This window comes from Coenobita brevimanus, chromosome 60 (genome assembly GCF_032717465.1).
Source record: "Coenobita brevimanus isolate Jiangsu-jjx chromosome 60, ASM3271746v2, whole genome shotgun sequence".
Taxonomy (NCBI): domain Eukaryota; kingdom Metazoa; phylum Arthropoda; class Malacostraca; order Decapoda; family Coenobitidae; genus Coenobita; species Coenobita brevimanus.
The window spans coordinates 35,455,621-35,474,568 of record NC_137013.1 but is presented as its reverse complement, the minus strand read 5'-3'; the positions used below and the strand labels follow the sequence as shown (position 1 = coordinate 35,474,568).

The following is an 18,948-nucleotide window of genomic DNA, read 5'->3' as shown; positions in this document are numbered from 1 at the left end:
GATAATTCCAAATTGTACCCTAAGAACACATGAAGTTTTCTTGATAACTCATAAAGAAAACCTACCCCAATGTCCTTGCTCCAGACAATAGTATGAGCCATGGTGTCCCAGAGGTAGCAGGTGCGGTCATACCCGGCAGTCAGGAACTGCTGCTGGCTTGGGTGAGGTGCTAATGCCCACAATTCCTCTGTGTGACCCTGACGGTAGCGTAATAATACGTAAATTACATTTCCAGTTCTCACTAGGTAGCATAGTATTAAATATTATCATTCCAATTCTCACCAATTTGTGCAATAAAATAGTTAGTTAGAAAAATAAAATAAAATAAATAAAAATAAGCGGATGAGTTCTATGATCCTTTCTCTAACATTTGGAAGTGAAGCTTGGATACTGTTGGTGGGTCACAAGTGAAGAGTGAAAGCAGCAGAAATGAGTTATTTCAGGGAGGAGGTGGAATTACATGGAAGACAGACAGACAAATGAGGAAGTGAAGAAGCATTGTGGTCTTGTTGTGGATGTAACTGAAAGCATTAGGAGATATTCTGTATGACTGTTTTGCCATGTGAAGAGACAAGAAGAGTCTATGTTAATGTGGTGGAGAGGGATGGAAGAGGAGACCAGAGATGAAATGAGGATTGAGTAGAGAGAGATATGAGAAGATGGGGGTGTGAGCTGAATGGAGGGCAGCCTGATGGTAGAGGACAGGGCGACATAAAGGCAACTTGTTTGTGGCCACCTCTTATGGGATTAAGGTATCTGGCTGGACAGACAGATCACTGATAAGTCATCTTCTCTATCTACTTTTCTCTCACATCACTGTTATTATCTATTTCAGGTAGCTCTACACCAGATGACAAGCCTAATGGTTTCCTGTAACACAAGAATACATTTATGATGCTGGGTTGTAACCATATAACAAGGTAAATTAAAGCCTGTCAGGATGCCTGTGTTAACTGAGTGGAGAGACACAAATGTGGCATCCATTCAGGAACCAAATTTCCATACTAATCCTAACTAGATTCAAAAGGTTGAAACTGAGTATGCAAAGATGAGGACAAGCTCTCAGTTTTTTATAAAAACTTCAGATGCATGAAAAGATGCTGACTACACACGCTAATCACATTTAACCATTATGGACAATCCATAAACAACCATTAAAAAATTTGAGGCTTCCTTACACCTTTGCATGCTCATTAGTTCATTATCAACATGCTTGCATGTGTCAGCCTTGGTTACCTAATGGCAGCTCTCCATGCTGCTCAATCTCTAGCAGCCTCTCTCTTCACTTCCTTATTCCTTAGGTCACACTCAATGACCTTGTCCTGGGTCTTTTTTGGCCTGCCTCTTCATACTCTATCCTCAGCATTTAAACCTCTAACCTTCCACATCCAACAGTCATCCTCCATCCCCTCCATCTCAATCTACTCCTCCTTATCACAACACTAATACACTCAAGTACACTCGTACCTGTCAAATCTTCATTCACAATCCTAACCTCTCCAGGCCTGCCAATCAACGATGAATTACACATTCATCTAATCATTATCATCTCTGTACATCTGAGCCTATGAACATCCTCTTCTTTACTACCCAAGTCTAACACTGTACAGTATTACATTCCTAACACATGCTGCATACAAGGACCCCTTAGCAAAGTGGGAGAGCCCTGTCAATGTCAGGAGAGGAAACAGATCATTGAACTTCTTCCAACCACTCCTTACTTTTGCCACCATACTAGTTCCAGCCCCCCCCCCCCCCAAATAACTATGCTCATCCATACAACTCAACTCTTGAGGGAGATCAATCCTTTCCTGCCTTCTATGTCTCTGCATACTTTCTCCTACACATCCCACATACAAAATCATCATTACTTCTCAGCTTGCAGCTTACCTCTAACACCATTAAATCTCTTATACACCAACTTATCACAAACACTGCATAAGATGGATATATTTCCCCACTTTTGTGACAAACTGTGCAAGGTCACACTTCCTCTGCTTGACACTATTGCCACCAGCCCCAATGAACATCACATCTGTTTTATCTGCTTTTACACTCCTTGTATCCCATTCCATCTTTTCACTTGCTGAATCTTTCCTCTGCTACCCTCTCATTCTCTGAAGTTAACATCAAGTCATCAGCATACCATACCTCCCATGGGAGTTCAGTTCTGAGGCCACATCAGAAAGATTCAAGTGCCATGATAAGCAATAAGGAGCTTAAAAGCATGCCAACATTCATGGAAAACTCATCACTCAAACCTCCATTCACTCTCACCTGGTCCAAGCACCCTTGTACATTGCCATGATCACTCTAACCTGTCAATACCAAGCTTTTTCACTGTCCTTATCACCACCTCCCTGGGAACTCTCTTAAGGTCTTCTCTAAACCAACAAAAACAAAACACAGCTCTCTTAACAATATCACCATCAGTATAACAAGATGTATAGCATAATCCTCTGTTAACTATGACAGTGTGTCGAAGTGAGGAGAGAAAGGAGTAAAGCAAGATCAAGGATGAGGTGGAAGGACGAAATAAAGTGGTATGGAATGGGAAAAACACTGCCTGACGGCAGATGATACAGTGACGTTGTGGTGATTTAATCATGGCCATCCCCTCCAGGATTACAGTGTCCTGCTAATGTTCCATATACAGAATCATGGCATATATAGTAGGACAGAAAGAGGTGGTCAATGGTTAAAGAAGTGGTCAGTTGTTCAAAAGGATGAGTCTAATCCCAGCAGAAGCAGGGAAGTCTGATGTCTGATCTTTCTCAAGATCCACTAACATGTCATAAAAATACCCTTGCCAATACCATCACACCATTCCTAAAAATGACAACTTGAGCATGTATTGCATTCAGTTTGGATGGTGGGTATCACCACTGAAGTGGTGGTACATGACGGTTTATGCATGCAAAACTGCTGTGCCTCAAGAAAAGGGCTATCAAGTCTACCAGACGTAATATGTCAAACATATTAACCCTTTCAATCCAAGAATCCAGGTAATAACCACTTTTGTTTATTCTTACAGAAAGTTTTTTTTGAAGGGAGGGAAGGCTACCAACAGATAAATAAATAGATTAATTATGGCTGAGTATCAAACCCTTCCAGTTCGTCAAAAAGTCCATCCTGAGATGAATAACATCACAGAGATGGCACACATAAAAGACATCCCCAAGCTGACTGGCTTAACTCCTTGAATCCACTGATGTAATTATAATTTTACTCAGTTTTGGAGAGACTTCTTCAACTGGAAAGCTTAGATACAGAACAGTCTTCATTTACTCTTTCACTACAAGAGGTCCCCCAAAAGCTGAATACAATTATGGGATGATGAGAATACAATGAAAATGGTACCTTCAGGCTGAATGGGTTGAAACAAATCTGAAAATAAATTTTTCACCAATACCTGCATGACTGGTCTGATTGGGAAGGTGAATGATCCCTCTAATACACAGTTGCGGGTTGTGCCCACCACCAGCTGAGAGCCACGTCCACTAGTTACTACACGTGGTGCACCAAACTGTTCCGGTACCTGTCCAGTAGGAAGAAATGATATGTCAAATACAAACAAGAACACATAATCATCTCTACTACAATGCACTGTAAATTGCATGAGTTTAGGTAATACAGGTATCTTAAACCCATTCTGTGCCTCAGCCTTTGTTGGCTTTATGGTTCCTAGTGCTAAGGGTTTGGGAGGCTATGTGACCCCCCAGTGCCGGCCATTGTCAACTTCATTTTTCCACAAGTAGACCTGTAAAGTGGTTAAAATAAGCCTACTGATAGTAAACGTGCTCACCTCGGCTGTTTTCTACCCGAAAACAGGTGTTCTGGTCCACATGTCCAGATTAGCATCAGATGGTTACTTTCAGATACCGTCAGTGGTTGATGTGGATAGATAGTCCATTTTAGTGTGGAGTGGATGAATGCATGAAGTACATGTAGTACGGAAACGTACCCTGGTTTACATAATGCAGCCACAGTCAAAACTATGATGATGGGAAGTTGGAGTTCCATGTTAATTATACGTATTTTCACATTCACTTTTATTTCGTATTATATTGGTAAAAGGCACTATAAACACTCGCATAAGGCACAATAAACACTCATGCTGCACACTGTCACATTAGTTATGGTAAATCACACATTTCTTATGTCATTTTCCTTACATTACTTGATTTCATGATTTACTTCTATTTACTTACATTTACTTATATTATTTTTATTACATACACTATTTATGCATCATTATCAGTTAGTTCATCACTTGGACGTTCTCCAACTTAGACTGGAAGTCAGGGGTAAGCACTATATCCTTGACAGTGCGGTGTGACCCACTTTTGCATCAGATGGCTACTTTCAGATACCATCAGCGACTGATGTGGACAGATAGTCAATTTTGGTGTAGAGTGGGTGGATGCATGGAGTACTTATAGTATGGAAATGCAACCTGGTGTACGTAATATGGCCACAGGTGAAACTACGCTATGATGATGGGAAGTTAGGGCTCCGTGCTAACTTTATGTATTTTCATATTCACTTTTTTATATATTACAGTGGTATAAGGCATGGGAGGGGATGAGGAGTGTCCGTCATTCCCTTTACTGTCACACACTAAGGGCAGATTCATATAATTTCCTGCAAATGTGCGCAAAACCAAGTCCGTATAGGTCCGGACTCAGCATTTTGAGCCACTATGAGTTTGACTGTATATATACGGACTCAGTATTTTGGACCACTATAGGTCTGTCCATATATATATATATATATATATATATATGGACATGGCATGGAACGGGTTAAATCAGAAGTTTATCAGTACTACCTTGATGGCTGTGGCAATGGAAGATGTTACATAAAAAATCTTTGTGATGGCAAATGTGATGCACACAACAAGAATATGAGAACCATAGCTGCTCTCTGTTATACAGGTGAGGTATATGAAGTATAGAAGGCAAGAAATAAACCTGGCAAAGGACTGTTGCTTGTGATAGCAATAGTCAGCAGCAGTCTCATAATCAAGTAAATATTACTTGGACTTTTTGCTACCTTGGAGGTCATTTGATTGCAAAACTGTTGTACAAGAATCCTCAATCTGACACAGCACTTTGATCACTGATTATGTGCCAAATGCAGCTTGTTTCCAATAATGTCTGAAATGGAATAATTTTACATGATTTAGGAAAAATAAATGTTCCATTCCATATTGTAGAGACCCTTCCTCTACTTTGAAATAAAATGCAAATATGAATTGCATGGCAGCACAGGTTCATAGATACTGTGCATAATTTTTTCCCCTCTCTCTCACTACACCCACTACATAAGGACACCCATTATGTGGGAAGATACCATGCTACCATGATCAACACAGGCATTATTGGCTAGTTTCATCTCAAAACCAAAAAAGGTCAAAGTTTTGGTATGAACAATTCTCCTAAGTGCCACATCAGCAGAGAAACTGCTACCAGAGCTTCTAGTAAAATATCTGCAATTTGAAATTTAAGTTACCTGAGTTATTCCCACAAAACAGCAGCATCCCTAGATCACCCTGGCATCATACTTCAGCAGTGTCTGTTACCAACTCGGACTTTTACAAATCCCTCCTAACCTGTATAACATTGCCAGTGCGTTCCAGATCTCTGTCCCATTCAACGATGTGTCCATCCTTGCCACCCGTGGTGATAGAGCCATCTTTTTGCACCAGGATGGAGAACACTGGTCCCTCGTGAGCCCCACGCACCATGCGGTACACAGTGTTCCCTCCTGTTTACACACAACAGGATAAATATGAATACACAAATACAGTGTCTATTAAGAACATAAAAAGTAAATAACACCTTCAAAATACTAGTTCTCTTAGCCTTTTCAATCCAGATGACATCCTTTTCAGAAATTCTTGTTGCTACCAAACTATGGCATTATACAGTATTCAACTTATGAAAGGCTACTCATACTGAAATGTATTTTATAGCCACAGTATACTGAATATAATCTCTTCACTTAGAACCCTATCCTAAGCTAAATAAAATCTTCAGGAGATGGCAAAAGTAAAATGGAAAACATATCTGCAGACTCACTCGGTTACTTAGATATGAAAAACATAAAACTGTGGATCATCATCATCACCATGAAAATTTTTATCTTTTTCCCACCTAAGAATGGAGTGAGGTAGCATCCATAAAACAATGATAGGGAAATCATGAAAAGGGAATATTATCTACAGCATGCCCATATATATATATATATACACACACCCACCGCAAAGTGACTTAGGACCTACACACAGAATGGCTATGGGAGAGTTGTCTGTCTTTGCTTTGTGTTTCCACCTCTACCAAGTGAATTTTTTGGACAAGAAGTAACTGGTAACTCCTGATGTTGGCGGGAGGTAGTGAAACACTCAGCTTGCCCAGAAGCGAAAGTGGGAGTATATATTCCCGTCGCTCCAAGCTCGCACCTCCACCTTTTTTCGTATGCATTACTGTTTTCCCTGTTATTTTCCTAGAGTCGAGTTGTCATGCCTGGAATATGCTGCTCAAGGGATGAGAGGTCCGTATCTTTGCATGGAAGCAGGATAATGTCCCTATCAACACGATTTGTGAGTGTACTGGACGCGCAAAGTCAACCGTCATGAAGATTCTTGCTGCAGCACACGGCCTACCACCTGATGTCGTACCAGAGCACAAGCATGGTGGTGGAAAGAAAAGGATGACTTCCAGAGATACAGATATGCTTCTGAAGAGGGAAGTAATCAAGAATCCTCAATTGACAGCAGCAGAATTGAAGAGAATGCATCCCCAGCTGTTACAAGGCGTCTCAGTTTGTACTATCTGACACCGCTTGCAGAAGGCGCTGGGTTTGCCAAGCAGCACCGCAGCCAAAAAACTGCTTCTCACTGACCGCATGAAGAAGCAGCACATTCAGTTTGCCAAGAAGTATGCACACTGGACATCGGATGAGTGAAGCAAAGTTATGTATTCCAATGAAAGCACATTTCAAGTGTTCCAGCTGCATTCTGCCAAGGTTTGTCCCCCTGCCTCCCGTAGTCAATATGACCCTGCTTACACGGTGCCATTTCTTATTTTTTTATTTTTTTTTTTGTTACGTCTGACTCTGGGCAAAGGCTTCAGTGCCTATTTCTTGGGGGCAGTGTCCTATCCCGAGGCCCGGTAGTCCCCCTACACCTCCACATGTCACCACTTTGGTGCTAACACCCACCATCCATATTGAATACACGCTAGGGCTGTCTCAGACAGGACTGGTGTATTGGTATTAGCGGGTGTATTTTTACGACATGTCGGTGGGTCATCTGGTAGATCAGGAAAGTCTGCTTTTAGGAAATTCAAATCCTTAAACTGTTCCCTGCCCCAGCTGGGATTCGATCCTGGGTCCATTAGGACTGCAGGCTGCCTCTCTAGCTATTCAGTAATGGTATGGGGGTGTTTCTTAGGTAAAATGGGAAGGGGAGGCCTCTACTTTCTTCCTAAGAACTTGATGATGAATGGTGGCCAGTACATTCAGGTTCTGAAAGATCATTTGTTAAACTTTTTTGCTATTCAAGGATGCAAATTTTTCATGCACAATTCAGCTCCATGTCACAAGTCAAGAAAGGTGACAAAATGGATTCAGGATAATCGAATTGAGGTCCTCGACTGGCCTGGCAACAGCCCGGAAATAAATTCGATAGAAAACTGCTGGGCAAATATGAAGAAAATCATGGCAGAGAAGAAGACACCCAATCTGGACAACCTCAAGACTGAACTGACAAATGTGTGATGCAAAGAAATGTCCTTAGGTTACTTTAGAGATCTAAGTGATTCCATGCCAAAACGCATCCAACTGATCCTGAAAAACAAGGGAAACATGATTTCATATTAATGAATGGCCTTTCATGAACAAACATTGTGATATACTATGATTTCCGTGTTTTTTAATACCTTGTGGGGGGAGGTCCTAAGTCAAGTTGCGGTAGCTGTATATATAAAATGTATGTATTTGTATACATTTTATTTTTGTTTTTCAAATGCTCCAACATGCTTCCATGCATCGGCTTTGGTCATTTAATGGTGGCTCTCTATGCTGCTCGATCTCTGGCAGCCTCCCTGTTCAGTCTCTTAACCCTGAGGTCACAGTTAATGACGTCGTCCCAGGTCTTTTTTAGGTCTCTTTCTCGCAACCCCACCCCTAAAGCTTCTCACTTTCTGCACCCAATTATCATCCCCCCATCCTCTCCACATGCCCAAACCTCCTGACTCTACCTCTCCTCATCACAACTCCAATCCCATCCTACCTCTCAACTCTTCCATCGTAAACCTAGCCCCCCAGGCCCTACCCTCAGGGATGCACTGCACATTCACCTAATCATTGTCATTTCTATGTTTGAACCTGCAAATATCCTCTTCCTTTACTGCCCAGGTCTCACTACCATACAGCATTACACTCCTACCACATGCTGCATACAAAATTACCTTAGCACGTATGAAGAGCCTTCTCCGTGTCAGGAAAGGCAACAGCTCCCTGAACTTCCAACCACTCCTCACCCTAGCCACAGGGCTAGCTCCAGCCCAACCTTCACAACATAACCTGTTTCCCAATTACAAAAACTCTTCCACACACTCAAGAGACTCACCAGCAAGCTCAGTTCTTTTCAGCCTAACAATCTCCACCTGGTAACTCCCCGACACACTGCACACATTAAATCAGCATTATCTAGCAGCCTACCTCCAATACCATTACATCTCTTATGCACCCACTTATCACAAACACTGCACATGATGAAATTACTTCCCACACCCTTGTGGCAGATTGCACAAGGCCACTCGCCCTCTTCTTTGACTACCACCACCAACCCTAGATATCATCACTTTTGTTTTATCTGCATTTACTCTTAAGCCCTTGTGCCCTATGCCATCCTTCCTACCATCTCAATTATATATATATATATATATATATATATATATATATATATATATCTATATCCATTCCATCATCCAATCCTACACTGCCCCATGAGGAGCATACGAGCCCGGGGCTAGGCAAGTTGGTCCTGACATTTAAGATGAGAGTGACCAGCCTCACTCATCCCTGAGTGGCATTATGTGAACAATAAAACCACCCCTTGGATATAAACCTTCACCGGCTCAATCCGACTGAGGCACCGTAATTACCCACTAAACCAACAGGCGCCATATATACAGTAGGTTCGCACAATGCGTGTCATCACTGCGCAATTCGCATTGTGAGCGAGTGACCAAAAATCATAACCAAAAACCCTTGAATGCGCGAGTTTACTGCACAGAACACGAGGCAGAGGCAAGGAGTGGCTCAAAAATGCCATTTTCTATTAGTGTGCGACCACCCCTCACACAGCACGTCACATGTCGTCATGTTGATGCGCAGAAATTCCCGGACATTCTACTGCGCAGCCGCAGCTCCTGTTCCTGTTGAGGATGAAGAGGATGCAATGTCAGAAGTGTCAGCATTGGATTTTGAAGGGTTTATGGCCGAAGTGAGTGACTTTGATGCTCCTGCAGAAGGTGCTCAAGAGGAGTTTGTGGAGGGAAGTGTTGGTGCTGTGGGGAGTGAAGCGCTGTAAGTGTTGCTGCGCCTAGGAACCCCTGTTATTTAAGGTCATCAAGCCTGTTGTCTACTGTTGTTAAGGTGACTACCCATATTTTTGTTATTGTAGCTATAGCTTTAGTACAATGTCTGAAAAATATGACCTTTATTATGTCTCTAAGGGCCAAAAAATGTTCAGGTATGAGGGGGTACCGCCCATATGTAATTATTCCCATAAGATTATGTATTCCCAGTACGCGAATTCCCAGTGCGCGAGGTCGTAGACCGCCCAATCTCTCGCGCACTGTGCGAGCCTACTGTATATATATATATGTATATAATATATATATATATACATATACATACAGTAATCCCTGTAATATCTGGATGCCCATTTTCCGGACATCCCCAATAACCGGACATTTTCGTCCCGGGATCCAAAACCCCCCCCCCCCCCAAAAAAAAAAAAAAAAAAAAAAAAAAACTTTTTCCCGCCTGTAATTTGAAGTTGGTGTGGGCCAGCTGTATTCTGGTGCGTTGTTCCACTGACGTCCGCTAGAGCGCCCCTGCATCCTCCTCACTTACCGCCTGTCTCTTGTTGTATGTGCACGCTCATCGTCATGGCCGCCCAGGTGCACGCTTTTGTGGTGGTGCCTTACCTGCTGCAGGCTCTCTTGCTGCTCTCGTGCCTCTCCTTCGTGTGTGTGATGATGGCCCCGCTGCCTGAGAAGAGAAAGAGAGTGGTTTTGACTCTGGAGAAGAAGAGGGAGATATTGGACAAGGTGGATGCGGGATGGTCTACCTCACGCATCCTTCGTGAATTCAACCTGGCCCGATCTACTTTGTTTGATATCAAGAGATCCCGCAACAAGCTCATGCAGTACACAGCTGACTCCTCGTCGAAAAGCAAACACAAAGTGGAGAGGAAGGTGATGTATACTCCCAAGTATGCAGAAGTCGACCGCTCCACGTTGATTTGGTATCGACAGCAACGTGCTGCTGGTGTGATGATGCGTGGCACGGAGCTGAAGGCTGCTGCTGAGAAGTTCGCAAGGCTTCACGATGCCCTAGACTTCAAGGCATCCGAAGGTTGGCTCTTCACGTTTAAGTTACGACATGGCCTTACCAACCGTAAGTCTCATAGCGAAGCTTTGGACGCCAACGAGGATGGAATATACGAGTTTCGGCACAAGGTGAAGCGCTTGATCGACAGGGAGAGCCTCACTCTTGGTCAAGTCTACAACGCTGACGAAACTGGCTTATTCTATCACTCTTTGCCTGCGAAAACTCTAGCCGAGGAGACGGAGAAGCGTGTACCTGGCCGCAAGCTCTGCAAGCAACGGATATCTGCTTTGTGTTGTGCCAATGCTAACGGTATGCACCGGCTCAAGCCCGTTATTGTTGGCTGTCCAAAGCAGCCTTGGTGTCTTCGTGGGGTGATGGATGTCCTTCCTGTTATCTGGTACCATTCCTTGAAAGCATGGTTCACAGCCCAGATCTTCAAAGACTGGTTCCACCGCCATTTCATCAAGGAGGTCATCCATTACCAGACAGAGAAACTGGGAATCCAACGTGACCAGGTAAAGGCCCTCCTTCTCCTCAACAATGCACCTTCCCACCCGTGCGACAAGGAGTTGGTGGCTGAGAATGGGCGTATTAGGTGCATGTTTCTGCCACCTAATACTACTGCTCTCATCCAACCAATGGACCAAGGAGTGATCGTGACAACGAAGAGGCTGTACCGACGGAAGTTCCTGGATGAGGTGATGGTTGTTCTCAAGGACGAGGACGAGCGCAGGGAGGGACGGGACACGCGAGGCCAGTGGACTTTGGAAAACTTTCGCCTCTACAACATCAAGTCTGCCATCTACAACTGGGTTAGTGCATGGAAGGAAATCCCTGTCAAGACTCTAGAAAATGGCTGGTCTCGTCTGCTTCTCGGAACGGATGTGGAGCACAATTTCCTGGGTTTTGCTGTGGATGACTTCCATGCACGTCTATGTGCACATGGGGATGATGTTGATGTGGACGAAGTGCGTGTGGTTGGATGACGACGAGGGCGATCCTGGGTATCAAACATTGTCTGATATCGAGAACGCATCTTCAGTTGCAGGTGTCAGCACCCAGCTTGAAGATTCCGACAAGGACAGCGACGATGATGCGGACTCCTCTCAGCGTGACACTACTCCAGCCATCCCCAAGCTGAGCACACTCCAGGAACACCTAGAGTTAATTCTGGACTACCTGGAGCACCCAGACTGCAACAAGGAGATGGAGCCCTTGGGACTTGTGGAGGAAGTGTGCGCTTTCAGGCAGCGCATCATTAATCGTCAAAATCATCGTTCCTTGCGTCAATCAACCATTGACAGCTTTTTCAGGCCCGTGACCCCCGCTGTCCTCAGCCCTGGCTCCACTCCATTGCCTCCCCAAGACAGGCCCTCATGCTCCAAGCCACAGCCCAGCACATCAGGCACGGTGGAGTCACCACTCGACGTGAGTTTGCGCCTCTCTTCAAAGTCGTCTGCAGTGGGTACGCCATCACCACGACCCAGCGACGCACCCATAGGTCACCTGCATGTGCTACTCTCAGACTCCGACAGTGATTAGACGCCAAGAACTTCTCCACTAGACCATGTGGGAATTTACAGTGTTGTGCAGTGAAAAAAAAAACAGTGCACAGTATTAAGGAATTTGAGTTCTGAGTGAAAAGACAAAGATTTAATTGACTTTCAATGTAGCATAAATTAACTAGAGTGTTATGTTTAGAAAATGATTTTATGAGTGGAAAGACTTTAAGTGTAGAGTGCAACACTTATTTCATTAAGGTACAATGGAGCGCAAGTAAGACAAGAGTGCGCAAGTAAGACAAGAGAATGGAATTCTGAGCGCAAATGACTAAGTTCAGTGCAAGACTTCATGAACAGTGTACTGCAAGTGCTTCAGGAACTCCTCCTTACTGTCAGAGGCTGAGAGGAGGTGGGTTATTCATCGAGATGGCCAGGGACTTGCTGTAAGTACCCAGAATGTTTCATATTGTACTGGATATTCCATACTTACCTCTAACACCTCATTTCACTCTTTTATGTCCCTTATTGGTGTGAATAGTGTCTTAGGTGCTATGCATGTGCAGTAGGGAGGTGTTTTTCTGAGTTAGGCTAGGTTAGGGTCCATAACTACCAGTCCAAGAGCCAGGGACTTGTTGTAAGTAACCAGAATGTTTAATATTGTATAAATTCACCTCTAAAACCTCATTTTATGGTTCTTTTGCATTCTTTTATTGCTCTTATTGGTGTGATTTGGGTCTAAATAGGTGCAATGCATGTCCATAGGGAGTTGTATAGGTGTTTTTCTGAGTTAGGGTCCATAAGTACAAGTCCAGGAGGCTGGGGCCCAATATCTGGACAGGACCACTATCTGGACATGCCCTTGGCTCTATTACATCGGATATTGGAGGGATTACTGTGTATATATATATATATATATATATATATATATATACAGGTGCCTCTCGATTTATGCAAGTACAGTATTGTGTTCCAGAAGAAGTCACGTAATTTGACTTTTGTGTAGTTTACACATAATTTTCCCATAAGAATATATTGTATGTTAAGTGAAGGAGTTAGATTCTGTAAACATTCTAGTGTCCTCTGTGGTAAAGAAAAACATGGATTATACTCCAGAGGCAGAAAGACACTTGGAAGCCATGATGAATCAGATGAAGATAAGTTAATGAAAAAATGGTGTAACATATTGGTGAGGCTGCACAGTAATGTTGACACGAAGCTGGTACAACAGTGAATGCGTGTTTGGCAGCGTTTTTCATCCTCCAGTGTGGGAAGACAGGATGAGACCTCTGGTGACTGCAAAATGCTATGTCCCATGGTGAGAATTTCATTTTTTCTTTAATCGTATTATTTTAAGAAAAATGTGTATTGTAAACAAAGAAACAGATTTTTTACATCGTGTTATTTAAAAGACGTGTAATTTAATCTCGTGTAAATTGAGAGGTACCTGTAAATACACCCACCCCCCTGGTATCATGCATTCTGCTATTGCCGTTTACTGCAATCACAAACACCCCAAAAGCTGCCATCCTCATGCTATCACCCACACAAAACCTGGGTGCGTCGGTGGATTTGACTTGCCTAGGGCGTGCAGCATGCCACAGCTGATTGGTGCTACGTCATCGACCATCCTTGCTCTGTGATTGGCCCACTTTCCCGCCAATTCAGTCACGTACACGTCCTCACATGGATAGCAGTGAAAGTGGTGTGCTGTGTACCATAAACTTTTTTTGCGAGAACAATGGCCTAAAAACCCCCCAAGAAACCCTTGACCATCGCTCAGGGTAAGGCAGCAGGACTTTCAAGAGAGGTGAAAGAGAGAAAGAACCTTACATATGCTCAAAAACTAGAAATTTGCAAGTTGATTAAAGGTGATGAGACAAAAATTAAGTGCATGATCAGGGATTTGGCACACCAGTGGCAGCGTCCAGACTGACTCAATCGAATGTGTTTATGTGAAGCTACAGAACAAGGTGAATGTTTTTGACGTATCTGATAGAGCTAGGAATCCGGGGGCTTGAATGATGAGTGAATGGAAGTATGGCCCATTGGACTGGGCAAATTTAGGCTGTCTGGACATTGCTACTCCTCACCCTGCCCTTGGGTGGGAAAGGAAGTCCAGATGATGATGATGATGATAAGACAAAAAGAAGCATTGCAAAGAAATCTGAAGTGAATGAGTCGACAGTGAGGGGCATTTAGAAGACAGGCAGAGTGTGATGTTCTGCTAAGTGAGGGGCAGAGCAGTGAGGCGTCTGGTGGCCATTAACCCACCCGCAAGCCTCAGAACCCTTCAAACCACCCAAGCCCCCATTCATCCACATAAAGGTAACTGTGATGGCCTTTTATGGTGTCTATTTATTGTTTGTTGTGGCTGTTATGTATTTTCATGCTGAAGCAGTGTTTGGTAAGAAAATACATGCAAAGAGAGGTACAATAGGCAAAAAATGTATGTTGATTGGCCACCCAATAACATATTAGAATTATTCCCACTGATTCTTCAATTCAGCTATCATGCATTTCTGCTATCTCGCGCAGTTGCGTAACCAATTAAATGTGATAGCAGGTGTGTGTGCGTGTGTGTGTGTATATATACAGTAAATCCTTGATATAACGGACTTCAATAGGCCGGAATTCGCTTTTATCGGAATCGAGGAGCTACCAGACTAAATTCCTAAATACTGTATATTGGAAAAAGTCCGATAAAGCCAGAAGCAGTCCGGAATGCCTGACCACTTCTTCTATGTTCACCAAAATAAAGTAAATAAAAGACATGTTTATCAGTGTACAGTGCAATATTATTATACTGTAAATATCATCTGATTAATGTAGTGAAGTTATAATACAGTACAGTACAGCAATGGTTGTCAAAACAGTTTAAAAACTGTCCGTACAATCTGGACTAATGTCTGATATATCGGAAAAAGTCTGGGTTAGCATGGGGAAGTCCGGATGTCACTTTTATCGGAATTTTGCATTTTTCGGAATGGTTTGGGCCCCAGTTAGTCCATTATAATGAGGTCTTACTGTATATATATATATATACAGTATATACATGTATACCTATCTATCTGTCTATCTATCTATTGCCAGACGCCTCAATCCCGTTTGGGGTGGCCACAAACAAATCGCCTCCAAGTCGCCATGTCCCCCACCATTTCACTGCCCTGCTCCCAAAAAAATACCCCCGCTAATACCAATACACCAGTCCTGCATCAGACAGCCCTAGCACGTATTCAATATGGACGGTGGGTGTTAGCGCCGAAGTGGTGACATGTAGAGGTGTGCGGTACGTAGGAGGACTACTGGGCCTTGAAAGCAGGCTGTGAAGCCTATGCCCAGAGTCGGTCACATAAAAAAACACACACACACACACACACACACACCCATCTTATCCTCGGCCCCTCCCTCCCTCTTCCCCCCTCCACCTCACTCACATACACTCTCTTCGTCAGTCTATCACCCTCCATCCTCTCCACATGGCCAAACCACCTCAGTGTGTTCCTCATAATGCTTCCTATCACATCCACATCCACACCACAACGCTCCTTTATATCCTCATTTGTCAGCCTGTCTCTCCATGTGACTCCACAGGGTCCTCTTAAATAACTCATTTCCACTGCTCTCACTCTTGACTTGTGTCCTTCCAACAACGTCCAAACTTCACTTCCATACGTTAGAGTTGGTATCACAACACTGTCATGTAGTAACTTTGTCACTTCCCTGTTTCTTATCACTGCTTTCAAAGAACCAGCAACCTTTCTTCCCTGCTGTACCCTTTCAAGCACTTCATGTATATATATATATATATATATATATATATATATATATATCGTCATCATCATCATCAAATCCTACATTGCCCCACGAGAAGCATAAAAGCCCGGGGCTAGGCAAGTTGGTCCTGAATTTAAGATGAAAATGACCAGCCTCACTCATTCCTGAGTGGCATTACGTGAGCAATAAACCCCAACCACCTCTTGGATATAAACCTAACCGCCCCTTGGATATGAACCTTCACCGGCTCAATCCGACTGGAATGCTGTAATTACCCACTAAACCACCAGGCACCAAAACTTGGTTATATGGTTACCATCCAGGGAAATGATTTCCTGGTGTACTGGAAACCATTTGGCTTGTCACTCAGTGTATAGTCACCCACTGGCAGAAGGAAGAGGAATGAAGGAAAGAAAGCCAGAAGAGGGAGTGTAATGTCACCTGACAGCAGAAGGACAAGGAAAGAATGAAGAAAAGAAAGACAGAAGAGGATGGAAGGAAAGATGGATGGAGGAGAGGAAAGAGCAGATATCCGACAGCAGCACCACATCAAGTGAGTGGATGGTAAGCGGCCCCACCTACCACATACAGTATATATATAGTACAGTCACTATTTTCGTGCCTAATTGGTACCGTAATTCAGGCGCAAAACTTAAACTCGCAAAATTCGTGCGTATACTTTACACGTTATAAGCGGTAATTGGTTCCGGGGTCAGCCACCTCATTCCCCTTTAGCTACCCATTAATGACACAATACCCCTACTATAAATTACATACAGTTAATCAGACATATAATATATTACTGAACAAAGAATTTATTAACACTGACACTTATGCTGAACTGCTTAATGGGGCTTGAAGATGAGTTCCGAGGCTGAGAGCGGTGGTTAGTTACCACCTGCCCCCTCACTGCTCCCTGCCACCACTGTTCGAGTCCTCCACACCACCACTTCCTGATGCTTCAACATCAAAGCCCTCAAAATCCAGTGGGAGCTCATCAAGCTCCCTAATGTCGTCAATGTCCTCGTCCACAGCACCTTCGTCCTCCCCAGCCTGTATGTTCTCCAGAGCCTGGACTTTTTGAATACAAGGGGACAGGAATGATGTTATCAGAATCTAATGACATGCATGAACTCTGGCATTGAAAAGGTCCTTGTAATTAGCCAGAAGTCTATCCACCATTGGGAGGAAAGTGTCCCTGATCTCTGTCCTCCCATCACATTCCTCAATTTGCTCTTTCAAACAAGCAGTGGTTGTCAGCAAGTCTGTGATTTGGCGAGACGTTGGCTCACCTGGTGGGACAGGTAAGGGTTCCTGAACTTTGTTGTCATTGACTCGTTCGTCTGTTTCCAACATCTCCTCAATGGATGGTTCAAAACAGGTGACTGCGGAGATGCAGGGGCTCACAATAATCGCGAGACTCCTAGGAAAAAAACATTCCCTTGCCATCGCGAAAAGAAATTTTGCAAGAGTATATATCGCGAAAATAGTGACTGTCCTGTATGTACTGTATATATATATGCCAATCATTCATTCATCGTCCAATCCAGTGTTACCCCATGAGCAGCGCTGGAGCCTGGAGCTAGGCCAGTTGGTCCTGACGTTTAAGATGAAAGTGACCTGCCTCACTCATCCCTGAGTGGCATTACGTGACCAATAAACCCCAACCACCCCTTGGATATAAACCTGCACCAAGCTCAATCCACCTGGAGCACCTGAATTGTCCACTACACCACAAGACATCACAATTTGGTTATATGGCTACCATCCAGCACAGTAAATGGTTTCCTGGTATATAGGAAACCATCTGGCTTGTCACTCAGTGTAGAGTCACCTATAGACAGATGGAAGAGGAAAGAATGAAGGAAAGAAAGACAGAAGGGGAAGTATGGATGGAAGGAAGGAAGAGAGGAAAGGGCAGGCACCTGAGAGCAGCACTGCATTGAGTGGATGGTGAGTGCCCCCACCAACCACTGATGACAGAGAGAGAGAGAGAGAGATTAAATACTTCAGTATTTAACATAACTAATAATGCTGACCTCGCTGCCATATGAGAAGGTTGCCATTGGAATCACCCGAGATGACATTGCCGGTGTCAGTGAAGGAGATGGCAGTGACATACTTGGGTCGCTCACGGTTCTCAAAGATTCCTGTACGTTTGGCCAGCATGCCATTCTCGTAGCTCCAGAATGAGATGTGATTCTTCCCACAGGTGATGATGGAAGAACGGTCCACTGGTGAAAAGTCAACTGCTAACACCTGATCTGCTGAGCACTGTGGAGAGGATGTTAATTTAGAATTCAACCCTCTCAGGCTCCAATGATGCCCTCTTAGCTGAATAAAATATTTGGTGTTAAATAGAATGGAAAATTTGAGTTGTCATAATCATGACACTGTTAATGGTGACAGTACTATGGCTGATAGAGGCTGTGTTAGTTATATAAAATCATCTGGCTTCAGCTGGAATAGAATACAAGAGATTCAGCAAGGGCAATGTTAACTTTCATGCTCCTATGACTCCTTCTTGGCTAAATTAACTTGTCTAGCATCAGCCCATGTAATGCAGTCCATATCACAACACCCTCATACAGCCTTCTCTTTACATCCATTCTAAGCGAACGACATCTAAACACTTTTTTTATTCCTCCCAGCACCTATCCTACTTCATTCATTCTAAACTTCACTTCTGCATCTATTCTTCCATCCACAGCCACATGTGACCCAAAATATTTAAAACACTCTACCTCCTCAAGCAACTCACCATTCAAAACTATATTCATCCTCCTACCATCCACCAATCTTGTACACCTCATCACTTTACTCTTATTCTCATTTACTTTCAATTTCCTCCTTTCACACACCCTTCCAAACTCCTCTACCAGATGTCTCAATCTCTTCTCTGAATCAGCCACCAGTGCAGTATGATCTGCAAACAGCAGCTGCTTCAGATTCCACTCTCCACCATCAACATTCACCAGACTCAGACCTCCACCTAAAACTCTTGCATTCACCTCCCTTACAACACCATCAATATAAAAATTAA

The 18,948-nt window shown here is 43.5% G+C and overlaps 1 protein-coding gene across 6 annotated transcripts in view; it reads right to left on the bottom strand.

Annotated features, from left to right (window-relative positions):
* LOC145403027 (echinoderm microtubule-associated protein-like 2) overlaps positions 1-18,948 on the bottom strand; it is a 333,938-nt gene that overhangs the window by 32,583 nt on the left and 282,407 nt on the right. For all 6 annotated transcript variants that reach the window (XM_080274858.1, XM_080274861.1, XM_080274859.1 and 3 more), the window contains 4 exons: positions 17,945-18,179; positions 5,615-5,769; positions 3,413-3,538; positions 66-197 (listed from right to left, as the gene is read on the bottom strand). In XM_080274858.1, coding sequence (XP_080130984.1) covers positions 66-197; positions 3,413-3,538; positions 5,615-5,769; positions 17,945-18,179 — 648 coding nt within the window. The remainder of the gene's footprint in view (positions 1-65; positions 198-3,412; positions 3,539-5,614; positions 5,770-17,944; positions 18,180-18,948) is intronic.